Here is a 24,287-nt window from a genome sequence, read left to right as displayed (position 1 = left end):
CGCCGACTGCCCCTAAACGGAAAACCTCTCAAAAAAAAAAAAAAAAAAAAAAAAAAATTGCATTTCTGAGGCCAGCCCCATAACCTATTAAGGAAGCCAACTGCAGTTCAAGCACCAGCCACAGTAGCTTGAAAAACATGCTAGGTGCATGTACATGTGTGCCCTTCGCCCTGATAGGATGGAGAAATGAAGAAGGGACTGTTCATGGTGTGACCATGCCACATGGAGGGGAGTGGCTTTTTTTCTCTCTGTCTCTCTGACCCTCTGGTGAGTACACATGCCCTCTGACAATAAAAAAAAAAATTAATAATTTGAATTTCTAGAAGTTTCAAGTGATGCTAATGCTGTTGGTACCTTTAGGGACCAGTGCACCTGCTTCTACCACAAATACATCACACCCTGTAAAGAACAATTCATTCATTCACTCCTTTATTGCAGGTCTTCTGTTCACCAGGCCCTTGGCTAAAGCTCTCACTGTCATTATAATCTTGGCTTTATTTTATATTCAATCACTGTGTATCATTACAGTATACCAAATGAATTTTCCCATTCTGAATACACTGCATACTGGTTCAAAGATATTACCATACATATTATCATCAACAGATAATTTTCCATTTTCATGTCCCTTAAATGGTTTATTTCTTAGACAAATCAGCCAATATTCTCTAACCGCCTGTGTGGAATACAGCCCTTTCTGTAAAGGAGTCCCCCAGAGAAAGTCTTATTTCTGTAAATGCACTGTCCTGTGGTTGCTTAGTTGTTGCTTATTGCTTTGGGAGAAAGAAGAGAGCTTTCTCCATATTCCTGACAAGCCTCCTGCCATCACCTCTCTCTCAGCTGCAGGTGACCAGGTGCCTGACTTGAGGGGAGGAAGGAGGAGTTGGGGGCTCTAGCCTCAGCTTCAGAGCCAGACAGAAGAGGTGCCAGATCAATTCAGAGTTTACAATGATTTGCATATTTCTCATAAGGCGCCCATTTATTAGAGAATGTTCTCACGTCAGCCAAATGTATTGGCCGAGTCTGTGAACCCTGTAATCTCCAAATCAGCCTGTGAATGTTTAGCTCCGTCACTGGAGTCTGGAAGCATTTATACATCCAGCAGGTACGTGAGCCTTGGAAGTAGGAGACATCCTGGCTCCTCTGGAACCTGTTAGGGGGACTCCTAGTGGTCAGACTAGAAGAGAATGATAGCCAGGCATGTTCCTCACCTCTGACCCCGGCCAGCAGGCTGGGAGGACAGGCCACCACACCAAGGCACCATCTGAATATATGGCGCTATGCAATGGACAGAACGCATATGCCACTGTGGTCCCAGACCGGAACTCTCCATGAAAGACTCTCTACATGGATTCACTGTCATCACCAGCGCGGAGGCAGAAGCAGAGTGGTTTCATTTGCCTGAGGTCACAGAGCTGATGAGTGGCTGAGTAAGAATTTGAACACTGGCAATGTAGCTTCACACCATTAGCCTAGACTGCCTTCTGACCATCTACTGGATCTGAGCAGCTTGACCAGAGAATGGCCATTGGTCTACACCTTCTGAATTCATCTCGTCCCTACGTCCCAAGAATCCTGACAATAGCCAGTAGCAGGCTGGCAGGTGGCATGGAGGTTAAGGTAGCTGGATCCCAAATGGGGGACTATGCAGTTCAACTCTCAGACCTGCTGGCTTGAAAATCCTGCTGGATACATGCGTGTGCATGCCCAAAACTCCAGGGAGAATGGAGGAGAAGGGATTGTGGTGCGCCCATCCCCCTGAGGGGTGCTTTCTCACTTGTTTTCTTTCTCTCCTTCTCCCTGGTAGGGGCGAGGTTAAGGTAGCTGGATCCCAAATGGGGGACTATGCAGTTCAACTCTCAGACCTGCTGGCTTGAAAATCCTGCTGGATACATGCGTGTGCATGCCCAAAACTCCAGGGAGAATGGAGGAGAAGGGATTGTGGTGCGCCCATCCCCCTGAGGGGTGCTTTCTCACTTGTTTTCTTTCTCTCCTTCTCCCTGGTAGGGGCATGTGCCCTATGGAGGAGAAGGGATTGTGGTGCACCCATCCCCCTGAGGGGTGCTTTCTCACTTGCTTTCTTTCTCTCCCTCTCCCTGGTAGGGGTATGTGCCCTATAGCAAACTGAAGGAAAAAAAAAAAAAAGAAAGAAAGAAAAAGAACTAATAGCTACTAAGTCTTTCCTCTGTCTTGGCACTGCTAAGGACCGGACACACACAATATTTCATTTAATCTTGCAATTTAGGCAGGAGATACTCTTATCATTCCCATTTCACAGATGAAAGGAAAAGGCACCGAGTGACTGACTCAGGACCCTTGCTCTTAATCTCGTGGCTTTGCTGACTGGAAGCAAAAGAGAGGCCAAAACGACCAAGCAGGTCTGTCCACACCCTCACATCAAATGAGAACAGGAACCAACTGATCAGCCTCATAGCCAGAGCTCAGCCAGCATGAGGTTCAGCTTTTGGGGGGCGGGGGGAGAGCTATGACATATCCCTGTCTGCTCCCCCAGATAACTCTCTCTCCTAGACGTCAAGACATCTCTTGCCTCTTGACATGACTGGCCCAGTTTTCCCTGTCGTTGCCCTCTCATCACCCATTGATTCCTTAAACCAAAGGTTCATGGAATAAGCAAACCTTCCCATGGGGTGGCCCTGGCAGGGTCAAGACGGGGTTGAGGAAACAACAGTTTCCTTGGGGCATCCCTGTGACTCTATGGTCCCCGTTGTCCTAGACCAGATTCCAGCCAGAGGTCTCAGTAGAAGACTACTAAGGAAAGGGCATTCAGGTCTCCTGGGCTTGCTCTGACATAGCTGCTGGCCCCACCCCAGAGTTTCTCACTCAGAAGATCTGAGTGTGGCTTGTGGCTTAGGAAGCTGAGTTTGAGAGAGGCGGATGCTGCTGGTCCCTGGCCCACACTTTGAGAAGCACTGTCTAAGCCAAAGGCATTCAAAGACCGTGAGGAAAGGCTGCTGCACGCTATGGGGGCAGAGGGCATGTTCCCAAGGCTGGGAGGACGCACAGAACTCAGGGAAAAACTGCGGACCACCCCATTCAACATGTTCTTGCTGTCCCAGGGCTCTCGAGACACACACTAGGAGAAGCTCAAAGTGGCTCTCCCTCCCTCCTGAGCATTCTAGAACTCGCTGATGTTCTCTCCAGGCTGCAGGAGCTTCCCTTGGAAAATGGAAGCGTTGCTTCAGGTTGGCTCATTCCTCACCCATCAGGGAGGAATGGACGCTCTTCTTTAAACACAAAATCCATTCTCTCCTCAGCAGACAGGCACAGGTAGGACAAACGGCCATGACAGCCCTTTATATCAATGAGGCTTAGTCTGACTTTAGAGATCATAAGAGCAAAGTATCTGTGTCTCTAAAAGTCACTGTTGGGCTAGCTGTTGTGTAGTGGTTAAGGCAGCTGGATCCCACATAGCTGAATGCAGTTTGAGTCCCAGACCTGGCAGTTTAAAAGACATACCAGGTATATGTGCATGCACACCCAAAATCCTGAAAGGAGAGAGAAATGGAGACAGGACCATCCTCCATGGGGAATGCTTTCTCACTTTCCCTCTCTCTCTTTCTTTCTCTCTAACTCTCTCTGGTAAGTGCACGTGCCCTCTGGCAAATATTGAAAATAAACAGACAGACAGACAGACAAATAAAAGCCACTATTCCGCAGTGCAGGCCTGGACTCTTCTACCTTCCCAAAGAGAGCCCAGCATGGCTCGTGGTGGGAAGTGTCTGGAGACCTCTTACTGGGTATTAGGGGACAAAGCTGAAAATGTCAGGTCATACAGGATTGCCAGGGCCCTAAACAATGGGACATCCCCAATGCTGTCCTGAGAGGTGGCTCTGACATTGCCTGGACCTCAGGGCCAAAATAGGTCTTCACCTGCAGCCTCGTTCTGCAGCTCCACCAGGGCTTCTAGTCTGAGTTCCCTCACACTGAGCAAAACCAGGCCTCCTGGAGCTGCCGCCCCCTGGCTATTTGTTTGCTGCAGAGTCATCTTCATCCAAATGGAGGCTGCCTGTCCCTTTGTGTACCTGTGTGTGCATGTGTGTGCTTGTGTGTGTGTATCCTGTAAGTCTTCCCACTTCTCTTCAGCCCATAAGAACCCCTGCTCTCTGGGGACTGAACCCTTTCAGCTCCCGGCCCAAGTCCTCAAGGTCCACAAAGTTCCATGGCTCCATGGGCAGAGCCATGAGCCCACTCAACCACAGAGCATGCTCAGAGATGCTGCCCACGCTTCCACTCCACTGTCTTGGTGTTTCCTTCTCCAGCTTCAGAAAGGCATTTGCAATGTTCCAGCCCACACAGAGAAATGTAGAATTATCCCCCCCAAAAAAAATCAAAGGTCTTAGACTCCTTCCATTATTGGCCCTGGTCCCCTTGACATTCACTGTCAGAGACAATTAAGTGTTCATCAACTGACATTTTAAAAAAGAAAAAAGGAAGGAAGGAAGGAAGGAAGGAAGGAAGGAAGGAAGGAAGGAAGGAAGGAAGGAAGGAAATTATTAGGCTGGCCCTATAGCCTAGTAGTTAAGTCAGCTCAATACCACATGGCTGAATGTGGTTCAAATCCTGGTCCTGGTGACTTGAAAACCACGTTGGGTGCATGTGTACCCAGAATCCCAGTAAGATTGAGAAATGGGGAAGGGACTGAAGCATGACCACACCCTATGAGGAGAGCTGTCTCTCTCTCTTTCTCTCCCTCTCTCTGGTGAGTACATGTATCCTTTGGCAATTAAAAAAAAAGAGAGAGAGAGAGAGAGAGAAATAACATCTCTCAACAAGTAAATGATTAGATTATAATTTCACGCCGTATCATCAACTCTAAAATCCCCGCTCTCTGTACTGCAATACAGTATGTCCTCATCTGTAATCTGTGTATCTCTCAGAGGTTTTGGTTGTCACTGTGATGGCTACTGGAAAATGCAGCCTTGGTCTCAGTTTACACACAATGCAGCTGGTGACTGGCCGCATCCGTGTGTCTGGGCAATAACAGTATAATAACAGTATCAGTGTCAGTGCCGCTTCTCCTAGCACGCCTCCATGCCTGCCCACCCACCCAGTCTCTCATAAGGAATCCACGCGCCCAACAGCTGCAGCACCGTCCTCACCTGGAAAGGGCTCCTTGAGGAAGTGGCCGTTGATGGTCTGGTTGGCTGTGCCCAGTGGGTTTTTGGCAATGAGGGTGTAGTTGCCGTTGTTGTAGTGGGTGGGCTTGTTGAAGAGCAGGCAGCCCTCAGAGACCTCGCCCTCCTGGTAGTATTCCACATGGATGATCTTGGACTCTCGCAGGGGCTGCCCGTTGTGCAGCCAGTGCAGTGTGGGCGGTGGGTTGCCGCGCACCACGAACTCGATGCAGTGCTCCAGCCGCAGCTCAGGCTCCTCCAGGCTCACCACGCGTGGGGGGTCTGCCAGAGGAGAAGACAGCTGAAGCCCGGGACGGAGAGTGTTCTGTGTCCTGGAGCTGACATCTAGCAGCTGGCATGGGCATCCCAATTCTTTCCCACCCGTCTCTGAAAGGCTGAAGGGGGCAGAGGTCCTACCACCAACCAACAAGGGGAAGAGCCATCTGTCCCCATCCAAGCTCCCTGGATTCACCTTAGCTGAAGGGTTCTCTCTCTCAGGACCTTTTAGGGATTTTTTTTTTTTTTTAAAGCTGGGGGAAGGGGACATGGAACCAGCAGATGGCATGTTAGTTACGTCGCTGGACTCCCACATGGCCAACCATGGTTTGAGTCCCAGACCCGGTGGCTTGAAACTCACACTGGAAGCATGTGCATGCATGCTCAAAATTCCAAGAGGAGAATGGAGGAGAAGGGACTGTGGCATGGCAATCTTCCCTGGGAGGGTAATTTCCTGCTTTCTGTGTCTCTGTCTCTCTGGCAAGTGCACATGCCCCAAAGCAAAAATCTCTCTAAAAATAAAAAGAGGGTGGCACGTGATGGCTAGTGGTAAAACGTGACACTCTGTGAGACTGAGCCACATGGGAAGGTTCCAAGTTGCATCTGGATATCTCCCAGTATACCCTGGGCATGTATATGCCCTTGACCCAGGGCTGGCCAAAGCTGCGGATCAATCTTAATATCACAACTTTGTTGGGGGTAAGAGTTCTCTCTTTCTCTGTCTCTCTCTCATGGAAGAACTAAATTAAATTTTTTTCAGGAAGAATGGGACAACTTAAGACTTCCTGAAGACATAGCTGAGTAGAAGGTACACCACTTGTAAGGGGCAGGGATGCCCTTTCTGCGGTGACTCTCCAAGGACACACTGCCCTACAAGAGTTCTGCTCCTGCTGGAGGGCCAGGTCCATGGCTCAGCCCGAGGAAGGCCTCTGCCCCTCACCCACCTCCTACACCGGCACCCCCTCCACTACAGTGTGCCCCATGATGGCTGCACTCACAGTAGACGGTGAGGGCAACACTGGCGTTGCTCATGCCCACCACATTCTCTGCAATGCATGTCAGGGTGAAGCCATTGTCCTCACTTGTCACATTCACTAGCGTCAAGTTGATGGCATGTACGTTGGTCCAGTTCAGATTTGTCTGAAAACCACAATAAAAAGACAACTCCTACGAATAGTTCCTACAAAGGCAGCTCCCCTGCCTGACCCCAAACACCTTCAGAAATCAAAAGGGAAGTTAAATAGAAGGTGAAGGAGGACTATCTACCGAAAGCACACCAAACTAAGTGCCAGGATCTTTGAAGTCAATAGTTTAAGTAAACCTCGTGTGTGTGACCCCTATCAGGTGAATGGTAGTATGACACCCACTTTACAGATGAGAAAAAAGGTATCAAGAAGTTGGGTAGCAATGCATATGGTCAAAACAGCTAGAGAATATTGCAAATGAACAGAATCCCAGCCTACATGCTCTTCCTGTAGTGGCAAGACCACAAATATTCCCCTTCTTTAAGACTAAGAGGCAACTGGGACCAGCAGTTAATGTAATGGCTACGTCGCTGGACTCCCACGTAGTTGACCACGGTTCAAGTCCCGGACCCGGTGGCTTAAACTCACGCCAGGTACATGTGCGTGCGTTCCCAAAATCCCGAGAGGAGAATGGAGGAGAAGGGATTACGGTGTGGCCATCCCCTCTGGGGGGGTGATTTCTCGCTTTCTCTCTGTCTCTCTGTCTGGCAAGCGCACACACCCTGTAGCAAAAACCTCTCCAAAAAAAAAAAGAAACAAACAAACAAAAAAGCAAAAAATAAATAAATAAAGACTAAGAGGTGACTGGAGCCAGCAGGTGGCTGGACTCCCACGTGGTTGACCACAGTTCAAGCCCCAAACCTATTTGCTTGTTTTCTCAATTTCTCTCTTTCTCTGTCTCTCTCTGGTGAGCATGCATGACTTATAGCCAATTAAAATAATAATAATAAATATGGGGCAGGCAAGTGGCATGGTGGTTAAGGCACTGGACTCCCACATGGTCAACCATGGTTCAAGTCCTGGGCATGGACTTGGCTTCCTCTGTCTCTCTCCGGTCAAACCAAAGAAAAATTAAAAATAAATAAATAAACAATTCTTTAAATAAATAAATAAATACTTTTAAATTATTCTTTAAAAAAAAAGACTGAGAGATGATCACTGCCCAGCCTTCTGATGGGGCCCACTTCAGCCTACCTGGTGGGTGTTGATGGACTGCAGCCCAGTGACTATCCAGTCTACATCAGGCAGGGGAGATCCAGAGCCATTGCAAGTGATGACAGCGTTGTCACCCTCTCGTACAGTCAGGTTGACGTGGCTCACGCTGATCTCGGGAAGGTCTGGGAGTGGGGAGTGGGGTAGGGGGACAGAGTGAGAAAAGACTGGCAGACACTTACTACCCAAAGGAAGCTCTGCCCACAGGGCTGACGGTGGTTACTTCTTGTCTTGCCCAATAATGACGCCAACACAACCTTCTTGAGCTCTTAGAAGACCCTCAAGTTCCAGATGCTTCCGATCACCTCCCCAGGAAGCATCAGGACTCAGAACTGACGCTTACACAGTAAGACTCTGCCACATGGCACCACAGGGGTGGGGATGCTGACAAGGAATACGTTTCTATCAGTTAAGCCCAATGACATCATTCCACTTAGGGCACTGGGTCTCAAAAAACTAACGTGTTTCAGACTTTCATGGGGAGCTTCCTAGAAATCCAGATTTCTGGGACCTATCCCCAGACAATCTGATGTTTAAAGTCATAGTTGGGCCCAGGAATCTGTTTTTCTAAAATCACCCTTGAAGCTCCTGATAACAAGCAGCCCAGAGACCACACTCCTTCAAATTCTGTTGGCGGATGGTGCACAGAGAGAAAGATGAGCCTGGCTGATGAGAAGGGGCGTGTTTAGCTACTATCTGCATTCCTGAAACCAACCTTCCCACAGCTGGCTCACAAAGGGGCAGGAATTTTTTTAATGCCCGAGGAGGGAAGAGGTGAGTGAGGTCTGCAACCAACGCAGAGTCCAAGGCTGGGAGGGTGGTTCTAGGCCACTGTCCGGCACCATCTCTGGTGTCTGAAGGATGCCTCCCTGGAGCCAGGAGGGGCCAGGCCGCTCACTCACCACACTGACTGATGTTCATGCGGAAGAGGGGGAGCTGGGAGCCGTCGGCGTTGATGCAGTAGAGGTTCTGGCTATTCAGCCTGGCCTCCCCCTGCTCCTGCCACAGCTGCATCCAGCGGATGTCACAGCTGCAGTTGAAGAAGTTCTGTTCCAACCTCCTGTGAGCAAGGAGAGAGGGGAAGGGAACCCCTGAACCGAAGATGGCCCAGCTCCCTCCCAGGGCTTGAAGCCAAAGAGGCCCCACCAGCTCTTCAGGGACTGAGGAGAGAAGGGGTTTAGCAAGGTTGCAAAAGAAGAAGAAGAAAAAAAAAATATATATATATATACACACACACACACACACACACACACACACACACACACTTACAGGTTCCAGAATTGGTTTCATTTTAAGACTAATAAACTCACTTTTAAGAAGAAATCCACACTACTTAACTCGCCTGGCAAAGAGGACCTTCCAAATACATCAAGTTATGCTGTTCCTCTCCTCAGTACCCTCCAATGGCTTCCCATCTCATGGGAAGTCAGAGTCAAAGCCCTGCGTAATCCCCACCATCCTCTCTATCTGACCTCATCTCTCACTTGCCATTTGGGATGGTTCATTTTAGATTAAATGGATTGGATTAAGGAAAATCTAGAGAAAGCATTACTTTGGGATGTGCCCCTGTGGCTGTTCCCAGAGATTAGCATTGAATCTGAATGGACTGAAGAGTGAAGACTCACCCCCAATGTGGACAATGCCATTTTTTCAGCTGGAGACCAGAGAGAACAAAGACAGAGAAAGGAGACTGTGGGCAGATCTCTATCCCAGAGCTGGGATATACACTCTCCTTCCTCTGTTCTTACTTATTCTATCAATATATTCTATCGGTTCTGTCTTTCTGGAGTGCCCTAATACACATGCCAGTCTCTTCAGTCACATTGACCTTACTGTGGACGAATGCCTCATTCCTACCACAGATCCTTCATGACCACTGTCCCTCTGGCCACTAAACTCTTATCCAACACAACTGCAAGACTCGCTCCCTCACTCCAGTAGGAAATCATACAGCCTTCTTTGATCACCCTCTACAAAAAAGCCTGCCCAACCCCTACCTAATCCCTTGCTCTTATATTCCTGTCTAGAATTCTTCCTTTTAGAATTTATCAGCATCATTTAAATATTGACTTGAGTTAGTTTATCCTTTTCCCCAAGCAAAAATGAAACTCCACTGAGGTCAGAGCCATTGCCTATTTATCCATTCCTGTATCCCCAGTACCTACGCTGATCTCGGTACATAAATGGTTGTTGAATGCAAGAGAGAGAGAAAGATTGAGAGAGAGTTATTTTCTCCGAAGGAATAGGTGGTTAGCTATCTCCAAGATACATTCAAAGTCTATCTTGGGACTAGTTTTATTCCTGCATGAATTCACCAAACTCTTCCTAAGTACCTGTCCCATATCTGGCCATGAGCTGAGTTCTGCTGACACAAGGATGAGGACAGTCCTGCTCTTCAAGAGCACTCAGTCTGCTGAAGAAAAAGGTCTGATGGGGAAAGGGTCAGGGTCAGGGTCAAGGTCAAGGCCCTCCTTTCCCACTGTTTCTCTTTGTGATCTAGAGCAAGACATTGCTTCTCTTGATGGTTATTATGAGAGGGACAATGGGCACCATCGATTAACCCAAAACTCTTCAAGTGAAGAGAATCCTATAAATCTGAATGTTTGGATCAGTGAGAGGAATACGATTCCCTTTCTGAACTACTGCGAGGATGAATCTGTTGGAACCCAGAGGGAGGGGGCACGTGGGTCACTGCACTAAGACCCAGGATATTTCTGACAACAGGCAAATTCCAAAATAGTTAAGTATGCATTAGGATTAATCAGCTCACAGGAAAAAGTGAGGCCCCTGGGAAGAAGAATCAATATTTTCTAGCCACTAAGACACCGCAGGTAGAATGTGCAAATACCCCTACATGGTATCATCCTCTTAGCTTAAAATTATCCATGATTTCTTTCTGCAATGGCACTCTTTCAGAGAAAGTACAGGGAAGGGAACAACCTTGATTGATCACCTTCTTACAACAGCTCCAGGAGATAGCCATATTGTCCCCATAAAGAGAGGGGAGTGGCGGGACCAGCAGTTAGCATAATAGCTATGTTGCTGGACTCCCACGTAGTCAACCGCGGTTCGCATCCCGGACGTGGTGGCTTAAAACTCACGACGGGCGTGTTTGTGTGTATGCCCAAGATCCCAAGAGGAGAATAGAGGAGAAGGGATTACAACATGGTCATCCCCCCTGGGGGTGGGTGATCTCTCATTTTCTGTCTCTCTCTGTCTGTCTGGCGCACGCACACACCCTATAGCAAAAATCTCTTCAAAAAAAAAGAGGGGGGAGTGTCTGCCAGAGTTAAGTCACATTCTCAAGGGCCCTCAGCTGGTGAGTGACAAAACAGTTTCAAACCTCAGTTTTCTGGATTCTAAAACCCTGGGCCTTGACCTCACTGGTCATGAGCAAGGCCACAGCAAATGCAAAGAGGAGAAGGACAGGACTCCTGCCTTCAGAAGTTCATGGAGGCAGAGACCAGGAGAAGAGTTAGAAGGAAACAGCAAAGGCTAAACCCAGCCGGGGCTGAGAGTGTGTCTCTCCCAGGGATCCCTGGGAATTAAAGCTGGGGGCAGGAGTGGAAGCCAAGTCAGGAAGTTTGTAATTGATGCAGTGGGAAACCATCAAGGCTCTTGGAGCTGGAGAATGGTATGAACAAAGTAGCTCTGGAAGAAGAGCAACCCAACCACACTGCACAGGATACACTGGACAACAGGAGGGCTGGAGGTTGGGATACCACATAGGATGGCCTTACAAATACAGGGTCACCATTTACAGTTGCATTTATGCATTTCTCAAGTTACCCAGCTAAAGGGATGAATGCATGAAAGCTGGTCTGCACACCCTTGGCTAGACCTAGTGCCCAGCGGGTGGATATATTCACACAGAGGGGACATCTTTTCTAATTCGCATAAAGGCACCATAGAGGCTGCCGGAGTCTAGGGCCATGTCCTCAAACTCTTGGCTCAGAACTCTTACAAAATTCCTGAGGGCCTCAAAGAGCTTGTGTTTATGTGGGTTACATCCATCATGATTTATCCTATTACAAATGAAAACTGGTAAAAATTTAGAACACTAAGAGCATAAACTCCATTGGTCATCAGGAAAATGGTATGTCTCGTGTCACGTGGTCTGTGGAAAATTCCACGGTACACTCATGAAAGGATGAGAATGTAAGAGGCAAATGATGTCATGGAATTATCACGAAAATAGATTTCTCCTCATGGTCGCCCTGAAAGGGTCTTGAGGACCTCCAAGGGAGCCTGGAATACCGCGTGAGAGTTACTGCCTAATTAGGAAGGGCGCAGAATAGTACAAATTGGGTGGAGAGAGAAGATGATGATCAAGCAGCCATCATAAAGGAGGACAAGAGGTAGAATTCAGTGTTTTGTTGGAAGCAGAACCAAAGAGTGGAAGTGGAAAAGGGAGAAAAAGAAAGAGAAAAGACTGGAAAATAGGAGTTTAAGCTCTAGGTGACAGGGAGTCAGTGGAGGAGAGAGATGTGGTAGAAAGCAGAAGAGAAGGAATCGGTGGAAAAGAAGAGATGGAAAATACTGAGAATGAGGGCAGGGGTAGCATGGGCAGAGAGGGGTCAAGGTCCTAGAGGAGGAAAGGGAAGGGAAGCATGAGGTCAGGAAATCTTGAAGGTATTTGCCCAAGTTTAAAGGAAGAGGCCAACGTGGCCGAGAAATGAGATTGAGAAAAGATACAGGGTTGAAAGAGAAAAATCACAAAAATAAGAGGATAACAATATCTCCATCTCTCGCCATGAAGCCAACGCTACACTAAATGCCTTAAGCGCATTACTTCACTTAACCCTCACAAGTGGGAGGGGACATGGCTTCTTCAGGAAAGGAGGACGTCAAATTAGCTGCCCACTGGGCACGGGAGAGGGAGGGCAGGAGAGGAGGAGGGGCAGTCTGGATTCACACTGAACGGGTTGCAGAGCAAGTTCTGGCAGCTCTGTTGGAATGACACTGAGCGTCCAGATGCTTGAATATGTGCAAACTGAACCAGGTCAGGCTAGCTTTTCCCAGCTGCTCACTTGACAAGATGCGGTCATTCATTATTAAGTACGTGTAAAAATACAAATTAGCCACCTGGGCGAAAAAGGCTAGACAAGCAAGAGAATTGGCTAGGTCGCCTGGAGCCGCACAGCTCTCCACTGCCTTCTGCCTGAGTCCTGCACTCTCAAAGATTCCAAGGTCCCCGCGCCCACTGTCCCATACATCCCCACAAGGTGGGCGGTGCCACGGTGTCCTGAGACTGGAGGGAAAAGCAAGTGAGAGGTTTGGGATGGTCCTTAGGAAGCTGCCAGGCATGAAATCAGGAATAGCTTTCTTGTTTTCTTTCATCATTTCCGTCCAGAGCCCTGTGTACAGGACTCCGCCAAGCAGAAGGGATGCGCTTTGAGACCCAGTCCTTTCCTCCAATCAGAGGCTCCTGGACACTGCAAAAGAGCCTTGGCGATTCCCCCCATCCCTCTGGACTTTGCTCCTAGACAGCAAGACACACACGCATAGAAGATAGCATTCTGAGTCTTAAAACAATGGCACCCTGGGCATTTCGCCAAGCATCTCCACAGTCCTCTTCATATCTTGGCAAGGGGGTTCAAACAACGAGGTGGGCAAGAAGCACAGATGGCCAAGCCCTGGGGTCTAAATGATGCTGCCCATTTTGTGCCCCTTCTCCCATCCAACCAAGTCTTGAGCAGAGGAGTCTTTGGCCAGGGCTTGCAGATCCAAAAGCATGGCTCTCCATGACCCATTACGGCAGCCCCATGAAGAACCCGCCCCCAGCCGCTTCAGGGCACAGTTTACCCATGCCCAGCCCTTGCCCCAAGATGGCCTGAGGCCTCATCGCGGGGCCCTGAGGGCTTCCACAGATTAACACAATCCCATCCAGGCATGTGCACACATGGCACTGTGAGGCACAGCCAAGGCTACAACTAGGTGTTTAGGAAACATCGATTCCCCTCTAGTCATCATTCTGGTGGTTTTCGTCTCTCCTCCCAACATGGGCACTGCCAGGGGCAATCCAGAGGCCACACAGTGGAAAATAGGGAGGGACCCACACTAGCAAGGGCAGCCCTGCTGTCACAGAATAAAGGATTATCAAAGGGCCAAGACATTAACTTGAGATAACGACAGTCAGATGGTGGAAAAGCACACTGAGGAAAGGTCCCAGTCCACCCAGCTGGTCAGTTTGTCCTCCAAAAAGATGTATCTCAGTCCTGACCCTGGGTACCTATGAACATAACCTTGGGAAACAGCGTAGATTCTTTGCAGATGTAATCACGTGAAGGATCAAAGGATAAGATCAGCCTGGATTTGGGGTGGGTCCTTACCATCCCTACAGTGTCCTTATTGGAAAAAGGGGAGCGGAATAAAAGGTCAAGACGCAGGGGAGAGAGCCACGTGAGATAAAGGCAGAGACCAGAGAGATGCCGCCACAAGCCAAGCAACACCAGAGGCCGCGAGAAGCTGGAACATCAAGGCAGAGTTCTCCCTTAGAGCCTTTGAAGAGAGTGTAGCCCTACTGACAGTTCCATTTCAGATTCTGGTTTCCAGAACAATCAAAGAACATTTTTACGTTATTTTAAGCCACCAATTTTGTGGCGACTTGTTGAGGCAGCCTTCAGAAACTAATACAGTGAGAACCTTAATTCTCCAAGGCTCTGTTTTATTTATTTATTTTTAAAGACAGACTTTTTGCTATAGTGTGTGCATGCTGGAGAGAGAGAAACAGAGAGAGACAGAGAGAGAATGAGAAATCACCCCTCCCCAGGAGAATGAGCATACTGCAATCCCTTCTCATCCACTCTCCTCTCAGGGTCTTGGGCACACACGTACATGTGCCCAGCGTGAGTTTTAAGCTGCCAGGTCCGGGACTCAAACCATCATTGACTACGTGGGAGTCCGGTGACATGATCATTACACCATCTGCTGAGCCCTCCGAAGCACTGTTTTAACATTCGTAAAATGGAGATCGTTTCCTCAACACTTTCCCTCTTCACAAATGTGTGAGGACTAGCAATAAGATATAGTAGCATACTGGCTGGTCAGAAAAGTCAAGACACATCTTTGCACAGAAAAACATAGAAAAATGTATCATGGCTTTCCTGATGACCAACACTTTGTGAATTAAGAAGGGCTATCAAAGGGCCGGGAAGGTTAACTACAGAATACTGGTATTGTTGTTCAGAAACGTTTCTGAGAGCTTACAAAACCGACACGGCCAAGACTAGGAGAAAGGAAATGCCAAGTTCAACCCTAAACCATCTCTGATACTGAGTTAATATATTACCAAGTCGATTAAATCTGCAAATTACACCAGAGGTAATTATCACTTTGCTTTAAGAAAAGGAAATCTTCTAATCTATTTTAATCATGTCTGCCGTGTGTGTGCAGGGTATTAAAAGAAGCCTGCTCAAGATACAGGAATGATCCTTGGGGTATTTTTGGAGGGTGTCTGTGCGGTGAGTTTATATCCACTGGTGCCTCTTGCCATCACCTAAATTGAATCATGGGATGCAGAATCTAAGCTTCTTTTCTTTCCAATGCATTCTTTTCCTCTAAGACAGTCTCTCTGACGCTTGCTGTGATTTTTGGACAGACAGTTCCAGTCTTCTCTTTAAGGAAAAAACACCATCTTGCCCTAACTGGAGACTTCTGAGAGCACTCCACAAAGTCACGTCAAATTTCTTCAGGCTTGTGCCACTGAATATTGCTGGTTGCTGCAAAGCCAGCCTTGAAAGATGTTTCCAGTTCACCCCGTAAGAGGAGCACCACCTGGACTGGCAAGAACCATAAGTCCAAAGCTAGACAAGATCATCCCCCTTACCTCCCAAAAGTAACTAAGGAAAAGTATAGGAAAGGTCTGGCACGTGGGAAGGACTCTGAGAGGGCAGTTTGTTTTTTCTGATGACTCCACTCACGAGAGGCACCAGCTTGACAGTGGGTTCCAGATGAAGGCCATGAGCGCTCAGGTGTGTTGTCGGGTTGAGTAACGGAAAGAGCACGGCCTCTGGACACAGCAGACCTGATGGCGATAATCGTAAGCACCACGATTCTAATTCTCAGATTTGCCATTTACTTGCCATGTGATCTTGGACCAGTTATTGAACTTGGCCGAGCCTCAAATTCCTCATTTGCGAAATGGATTACCATGGCATCTCCCTCGTGGGATTGTTCCAAAGATGAAACAGAACCTTGTATACATTAGGTGCTCCTCTTAGGATGTGCCTCTTCCATCTTCTATCCAACTGGGAAAGCAGCCCTCCCATTGGGGGACTCTCACTGGCATTAGTCCTTCATCAGGGGTCCTCTAGACAGGGAGGGACTGGCTGGGGTACAGCAGAGATCTTCAATGGGCTATGAAATTACTGAACATCCTAGCGTGCCCCTTCTGTTCCTGCAGAAGGTCTCTCAAAGCCTCCCACTTCTGGCGTGTGATGTCCCTGGCGGCCACAGCACACTGAGCCTTCTCCCCTCCAAGGCCCAAATTCTTTCTTCCTTGAAACACCCGACCCGTCCCCACACCGCAGCCCACAGGCTCCATGGGGCAGACCCTGGCAGTCTAGATGGCTCATGGCAGATGGCGCCATGTGGACTAATCAGGAAGTCAGACAAGAACACACTGCCCCCTCTTCCACTTGCCAGGAAGTGAGATTGTTTGGATTTTAATCATAGCCACAGCGAAGAGCCAGCACGCGGCCCCTCCAGCCAAAAGATAAAATTTCCACTTCTCAACATTTAAATCTTCCTCAAAACAGAGACCCCTACCAGGGTGACTGCTCCTTAAAAGAGGGCTTCTTTATTCTCCGGTATAATTTTTTTTTTCTTATTTAATAACATGACAGAAATAAAATACTCCACGGACATGGTGGCACTCACAGACTGACTCACACCACAGGGACTGTCTTCATTCCTCCATAAGTCACATCTAGCTCGCTGGCATATTGATCCAAGGCCGAGATGAATGCAGGATCCCATAATCCTCTGAGAGAAATCTGACATTTTCTTTAAATATATATCCACAGAACAACTGTTTCTAAAACTCCACGAAACGGGTCACCAGGGCAGCACACCATTGATTTCGCATCCAGTGATTTCTCAGAAAGAGGGCTCTACGTTTTTCTCAGTAATTCAGCCAACAGCAGATCCCATTTGGTCCCTGGAGAGACACTGTCCCTGGTCTCCCCCAGATGAAGCAGCAGGTGTCCCAGAAGAATTAGATGCAAGAGTCCCAAAAAAAGAGAGCCCTCACAGTCCCCTGGTCGTTCCGGGAAAACTGAAAAAAGAACCACAATCATGTCCTTTTGGAAAGTATTGTCCCACTAGAGCCTCGTACTGGAAAAAGTCGCAAGACAGTTGGGCACAGTGGTCAGAGCTCAATTTAGTGAGCAACCTCAAACGGGACACTTAACCTTGCCAGGCACCGCACTGTCCTCGTATGTGAAGTGGCGGCAATAATCCCCACCTTACAAACTCATCGTAAGGATTACATTAAATAACATATGTAAGTTAGCTGCTTGGCATAGTGCCTGGCACAGAGGAAGCGCTCAGAAACCCGGCTAGTAGGAATGGCAGAAGTCAGGCTAATTTACCCCCGAGATCTTTCCACCTCCAAAGATGGGAATGAATACAACACATCTAGAGCAGCAGTCTGACAGTTGGAAATCTGTGACATAGTCTATTCTGCAGTGTTTCATAAACAAATAGGAACATATTTACCTTTCTCCAGCTCACGTAGGAGGTTTGACTGTGAACATCTATATCTCAGCCGTACATGACTCAAGAACCTTCCTCACTACCCTACGGTGCCCATATCACAGGAGTAGCTTGGTAGGAGGGTAAAATTCTAAGAAAGGCAAGTACCCTGCTGTAGTACTGCCCTAAACTCCCTCCAATACTTTAAGGAAACAATCTCCATACAGCTTATCCATTGAACAAGCCCTCTGAAGCATCGCGTGGACACAGAGACTCATGAGGCTAAGGATGGTGTCTAAGGTTGTCAGGGGGTGAAAGGCTGTTGGTGCAATGGATGTAAATACCCCCCTCCTGACCAGCTGGGTCTGAAAAGGTAAGGTGATGACTCATCCATGAACTCAGGTCTTTCCAGGTAGAGGGAGAACAAGTTGAAAGGCCAAGAATACAGCGAGGTATCGAAATCGCTGCCTCTTGGTAAAGACAGTAAAGCCATCGGCCTCCAGTGAACTTGGATCTGAATCACCAAGTGAAAGGGAACACATGAGCAGTGTCTCTGGAACCCAGACTCCCTAGCTTCATCCGTGCCTCCAATCCTTTTCAATTTAATCCTTGATTTATTCCCTCAACATAATATGCTGTCCTTCACGCACAGAGATGACCCTGATGACTCACACATCAACATGAGTTATTTTTTCCAGCAGTGGTCACGAATTTTCACTCATCCAGACATTTGTTTGTGCAGAATGGCTGGTGGGGAAGGGGTACACTGATCGGCTTGGAATGCAGCGAGGCTAAGCGGTTCACATGCAGACTGGACAAATGCATGGCCTTGCTGCTGCTCTCGCTCCTGCCCTGGGATGCCTGTCCTCAAGCCAAGCAAGCTAACAGAAGATCATGAGTGATATAAAAAGAGTGATATAAACGACATAGTGCATTGTGAAGTTGGAAGGCCCAGGTTCAAGTCCTGGATCCACCCATCTCTAGCAATGCAATCTTGATTAAGTCTCATATACCTTTCTGGGGCTCAAAATCCTCACCCCCAAGTGCTGAGAACAGTCATACCTATCTCTCGTAGCTCCTGCGATGATTCATATAAGCTCATATAAAAATAAAAATACATCTGATTATCTACAAAATTATGTATCATAAACATTGTGTAGGCTGATATAAATAATCTTTATTAAACATATTAATACTAGGAATAATATGATCAATCACCTATAGACCACAGCACTAAGTCCTGCTAAGAGATGAGACGTCTGTCTTCCAAAACAAGATTGTGTCCAGAAAGAACATCACATCAAGCAATGGAGTACATCATTCCCACTGAACGTACACTCTGTCACCCAACCCAAGTAGCCCCTTCAAGTGTATGTCCTTCCGTAGCCTCCCCGTAACTCCAGGGCTTGGCATTTCTCCCCACCCAACCACGACCACCACTTTACTACCTGAACAGTCTTCAACTGAACTTACAATTCCCGAAGACTCAGCGTCTGGAAGAGCTGCCACGAGAGAGTGGTGAGCCGGTTACTCGACAGGTTTCTGCAAGATTGACAAGTAAAGGGAAAAATTAAAGGACAAATCTCATACAGATAATGCTCTTGGAAGTTAGCAGGCTCATTTCACTGCAGCCTGGCTTTGTTTTTCCTCTTCTTTCCTCGATTTCACAAATGATACATCTGCTAAGAGTTGAGGCCACAGGCCAGGTTGAAAGGGAATTCTAGGGTCTTTTAAAGGGCAAAGCTCTGCATATCAAAGAAATGATAAAATTCTCTTATTCTCCCACAATTAAAGTTCAGGGAACTTTTCTGAAGTCACCCCTCCTTATTTATTTACTTTTTTTCCCCTTTTTTTTTTTTTTTTTTTAAGTTTTTCCCATAGGGTGTATGTGCTTGCTGGAGAGAGAGAGAGAGAGACAAAAAAAGGGAAAATAAAAAACTACCTCCTGGGGTGACACCCATGCTGCAATCTCTCCCTCTCCATTCTCCTGTCAGGATTTCAGGCATTCACACACACACGCCCGGCATGATTTAGAAGCTGGCAGATCCTGGACTCAAACCATGGTTGGCCATGTGGGAGTCCAGTGCCTTAACCACCATGCCACCTGCCTGCCCCAGAATGGAGGATACACAAGCTAAAAAGCATTCTGAACATTCACACAGTTCACAAAACTGCACAGGTCACCTACAATGCCTTCTAGTGGGTACCTCCCCTGGAAAACATGCCCATCAGTGATCAAGACATCAGCCTTCTGCTCACAAGTCTGTTCTCCTAATGGCTATTTAATTGTTCTCATTAGGATGAACAGGGGAAAGGAGCAGCCATTAGTCTTCTGAAATAAAAGAAGAAACACGCCCACGGTTATTACCTGGCCAGGCTCAACAAACAACTTTTGCTGCACTAACAGTCCTTAAAGGCAGCAGTTAGACACGGCTAGAATTGAAGCGGCGCCCCAGGAACAATGTACTCATCTAGCGATGGGAACGGATGATGGTGTGGATTCCGTTTAGGTAAATATCTAGACGCACTCACAAGCATGTGGATATTGGTTTCTATTAAACATGTAGGTAATTAATACAAACCCCTTTGTTTACATACACACACATACGGCTTATACATGCACCTGTACAGAGATGACTTCAACAAATATCTATTAAGACACTGATAGGCTGCACTGAGGAATGAGGGGGGTGGACTATGGAGGGGGAAAGTAGGGTCCTTAGAGAACCGTGGATTCAAGTTACAAATGAATAAGAAGAATATGAACAAAGTGATATAAGCATGCTGACATGAGAGCAGGAGAGGGTTACTTCATGAATGCTCGGTGCCCACCTTCTGAGATGGTAACATCGGACCTGACACAAGAAGAATGAGAACGAGCAGTGTTTCAGGCAAGGGAGGCAGCCAGTAGAAAGGCCTGAGTAAAATTGAAATTGGGAGGCCAGGAAGGAAGGGAGGCTAAATAATAATAAAAAAAAAGGGGGGGAAAGGGGGGCATGGGAGTACTTCGGGGTAAGTGGGAGGAGGATTCAGGACACACTTACCTTGCAGACCATGAAGAAGAGTCTGAATTTTGTTTATTTATTTATTTTTTGAGAGAGATTTTTGCTACTGGGTGCATGCACTTGTCAGAGAGACAGAAGGGGGATGGCCACAATGTGATTCCTTCTCAACAGAGGAGAAGGATTTTGAGCACGCACATGCACCTAGCGTGAGTTTCAAGCTACTGGGTCCGGTACTCAAACCACAGTCGGCCACATGGAAATCCAGCACCTTAACCTCTATGCCACCTGCTGGCCCCTGGATTTTAGTTTAAAAAGCAGCAGGAAGGCATTGGATGCTTTTTAACATAGAAGTGACATCATTTCAGTACCATGTTTAAAAATGGAAGACCGAGACTAGAAGTTGGCAGGCCAGTTAAGAGGCTGCTAGAGTATTCCAGGCAAGAGAACGGATTAGAGATAATTAAGGAAATGAATTCAAGACAGGTGTTGGAAGAAGAGTGGCCTTTTTGAATTATATCTGCGAGAGGAGGGAAAAATTATTAAGCAACCAGGTGAGCAGTGGTATCTTTTAATCACCCTGAGCAGTGGGGTCGAGAGCCTCCCCCTGGTGAATACTAAGTTTCAGATGATTGTTGGATACCCGGACAGAGAAATCAGTCTGCCAGAAATGGGTCTGGAGCTCAAGAGAGGGAAGGTGAGGCTACCCAGTTTGTAAGAGTTCAACGACAAGGACGACCTACAGGACAGGGCTTCTTCTCATGTCATTCAGCCCTACCTTTGGGGAGCCGGCCTGGCCCCACACTGGCCAGAACAGCCTGTGACTGTGTGAGAAAGGTGGCTCGGAGACAGACAAGACAAGGGAGACAGACACGAAGATCTGTCTCCCAGGTTGACTGTTCGGTTCTCTTCCCCAGACCCAGCACCCGCTGCTCAGCACCGAGCTCTCAGTGTTCTCGAGGCGGCTGCCCCATCGCCCGCACAGGGCTGAGAGCACTGGTGTGACAGCTCTTGTCGCTAAACGCCTAGAAACCAAAGCCATCCATCATGCTCACCTTCCCCAGCGGGGACGTGTCTTACGCCTACAAACTTGTGCCATTCTCCACCGACTTAAGGGAGAGGCTGATAAAAACAAGAACAGCAAAATGGGGTACATACACAGTGGAGCGCTATTGAAGACTATGGAATACTATTCAGTCTTGGAGAAAGAGTTCTGTAACTTGTAGAATTCTGTAACTGCATGGGTAGAATCAGACATTACATTTCAGTAAAAGAAGCCAGGAGCAGAAAAACAAATACCACGTGTTCTCACATGTGAAATCCCAAACAATAGAATTTATAGGAACAGAGATTAGAAGGGTGGTTGCCAAAGACTGGGCAGGTGAACGGTGGTGTACAAAGCCTCAATTAGACCAGAGGAATAAGATCTTTTTTTTAAACATCTTTGGGATGGCGTAATGGTTACATCACTGGACTCCCACACAGTCGACCATGGTTCTAGTCCCAGACCCAGTAGCTTAAAACACACTCCTAATGTGTGCATGTGTGCCCAAAATCCTGAGAGGAGACTGGAGGAGAAGGGACTGTGGCGTGGCCATCGCCCCCGGGAAGTGATGTCTTGCTTTCTGTCTGTCTCTGTGTGTCTCTGACGAGTACACGTGCCCTATAACAGAAATCTCAAAAAAAAGAAAGAAATCCTTTGCATAGCATGGTGAATAGAGTTAATAGCAGCATACAGCACATTTAAAAATCACTATGCGAATAAAGTTTAAATGTTCTCACCAAGAACAATGAGTGTGTGAGGTGAGAATATGTCCACTAGCTGGACCTCATTGTTCTACATGGGATTCAGAAATCGTAACATCACTTTGTGCCCCGTCAATATATAAAACTAAAAGGGGGGGGGGCTGGCTCCGAAAAGTCATTAGAAATCCAGATTATGGAAAAAATGACATGTGAGTTGCAAACCTTTCTGTGAGTTTCAAACTTTTTTATGCCCAAATAAACTCGTACTTTAATCCTATCTCTCAAAAACCTTTGGAAACGTGTCCGTGTACAATAAAAATAAAGAAGGAAGAAAAACTGCATTGATGCCCATTCGAGGGCACGACCTGGGCAGAGGTCTCTGCAGGGGCCCTCCTCTAGCTGGGAGGGTGAGGCAGGGGTCTCACGTACACTCCCCTCGCCCAGAATTGTTAATCCTATCCCAGCTACACACTGGGCGCTCACTGTATGGGGTCAGGACCGAAGGTTTGAGGACCTCTCTCTCTCTCTCTGAGTCTCCACTGCCATGAGCCTGTAGGGATGTGCTAATAAGTCGAAGCGTTTGATTCACCCGGGTAGAAATCTTTCACTTCGCTGTGTGTCCTAGTGTAGTGCCTCACACAACAGCACCCACAGTGGCAAAGGTCGAACCAGTCCAAGCTCCCGAATCCACAAGTCACTCCCTGCAGGACTTTGGAAAGACATCCCGCCTGTCTTTAGCTCCCCGCCCCACCCCAGAGCGCACTTACCCCAGCCTGGGGTGCTAAAAGCTGAGCGTCCTCCAGGGAGTCTGCAGCCAGAAACCCCAGACTCACAGAGCCTTGGGGAACTTGCTCCCGCTATGATACACAGGCACCTGGTGGTGGGAAGCCAGGAGACGGGGGCAGGCAGGGAAAGGCAGCCTTGCTCCTCTTTTGGGGAGGCTGCTGCAAGTTCTGGGGAGCCCCAGGCAGAGAGCAGGCCGCCTGCAGTGTCCTCTAGCAAGGGCCATGCTTTGCTACATTAGGCAGAGATGTCAAGAGAAAACCCGGACTCCGAAAGAAAGACTGTAACAGGCGTTCTGTGCAAATGAAGAATAAGGAACAGCGCCTTCTCGTTCTGAGTTAGAGGAGGGTGGAGTCCTGAGACACCTGGGAAGGGGGAGGCGGGCCCACACTCTCACAGGTGTGCTTGTTCTACCTCCACCCACGCTGCCGACCCCCCACCACCACCACCAAAGCCACCTGGCGGAAAAGGCTTCCCCAAATTCCTCCAGCTGGAGAGACCACTGCAGCCCATATGCACATACAACCCAGTGCGTGCTCCCAGAACCAGGGAGGAGGCTATGTGCACAACTCCCACATAGCCGGCCCAGGTTCAAGTCCTGGACCTGGCAGTTTGCTTCTCGCTCTCTCTTTCTCCCTCTCTTCCATCTAATTAATTTTTTTTAATGAAATAAAAAATTCTTTTTAAAAAGATGAGAAGGCCACAAACAAGCAGGGCCAGTCTCTGGCTATGCCGCCCTCCCAGGTATTGATCGATGCTCCTGGTGGCCAGTAAACGGGCAAGCTGGGGGGAAGCGCTTCTTCATGACTTACCACCCACTCAGAACGCACTGCCCCCGACTGTCTAGCGGGTGCCCCACCTGTATCCACGTGTCATACGTTATTGATGAGCTGGTTACCCCGCTCATCAGACAAGAGTTTAATTAAGAACCATCCTGTCTCTAAGCCCCGCACCAGCCTCCTCCCTAACAGATCCATTATCCCCAGTCTCTGACTTCTCCGTGGGTCAGTGGCCAGTTGCCAAGCCACCTGACCACTGAATTAATTTGGTGAGCAAGGTTTTACGAGAGGAGGCATCAAACACTTTCCCAAAATCAAGCTCCGTGACATTGCCCCTCTCTCTCATCTGAGACTCCTAAACAAAGCCATTAATTTTATCCTGCACAGCTGGCTCTCTGAAAGCCCAGGCTCTGGGGCCCAGAGTAATCAACCATGGCCATGTGGCTACTGGGTGCTCTGGGAACAAGCAGCCAGAGGTACATATGGCCAGATTCTGGGTCCTGAGGAGTGACAGGTCCTAGACAGCTCCTCCTGCATTAACTCTGCTGTGAGCTGGGAACCATCCAGGTGACCTCGCCTCTGTCTGTGGAAATCCCAGTGTGGTAAGCAGGCCCGTGACCTTCCTGTGCCAGG

General features: G+C 48.1%; 1 protein-coding gene across 4 annotated transcripts in view; it reads right to left on the bottom strand.

Annotated features, from left to right (window-relative positions):
* Nucleotides 1-24,287, bottom strand: part of NTRK3 (neurotrophic receptor tyrosine kinase 3) — a 359,566-nt gene that overhangs the window by 289,822 nt on the left and 45,457 nt on the right. For all 4 annotated transcript variants that reach the window (XM_006164381.2, XM_027766658.1, XM_027766659.1 and 1 more), the window contains exons 3-7: nt 18,818-18,886; nt 8,551-8,708; nt 7,631-7,773; nt 6,410-6,551; nt 5,121-5,417 (exon numbers count right to left, since the gene is read on the bottom strand). In XM_006164381.2, the coding sequence (XP_006164443.2) occupies nt 5,121-5,417; nt 6,410-6,551; nt 7,631-7,773; nt 8,551-8,708; nt 18,818-18,886 (809 nt within the window). The remainder of the gene's footprint in view (nt 1-5,120; nt 5,418-6,409; nt 6,552-7,630; nt 7,774-8,550; nt 8,709-18,817; nt 18,887-24,287) is intronic.

Source organism: Tupaia chinensis, unplaced genomic scaffold (assembly GCF_000334495.1).
Source record: "Tupaia chinensis unplaced genomic scaffold, TupChi_1.0 Scaffold143616_1, whole genome shotgun sequence".
NCBI lineage: Eukaryota > Metazoa > Chordata > Mammalia > Scandentia > Tupaiidae > Tupaia > Tupaia belangeri.
This window is presented reverse-complemented; position numbering and strand designations above follow the sequence as displayed.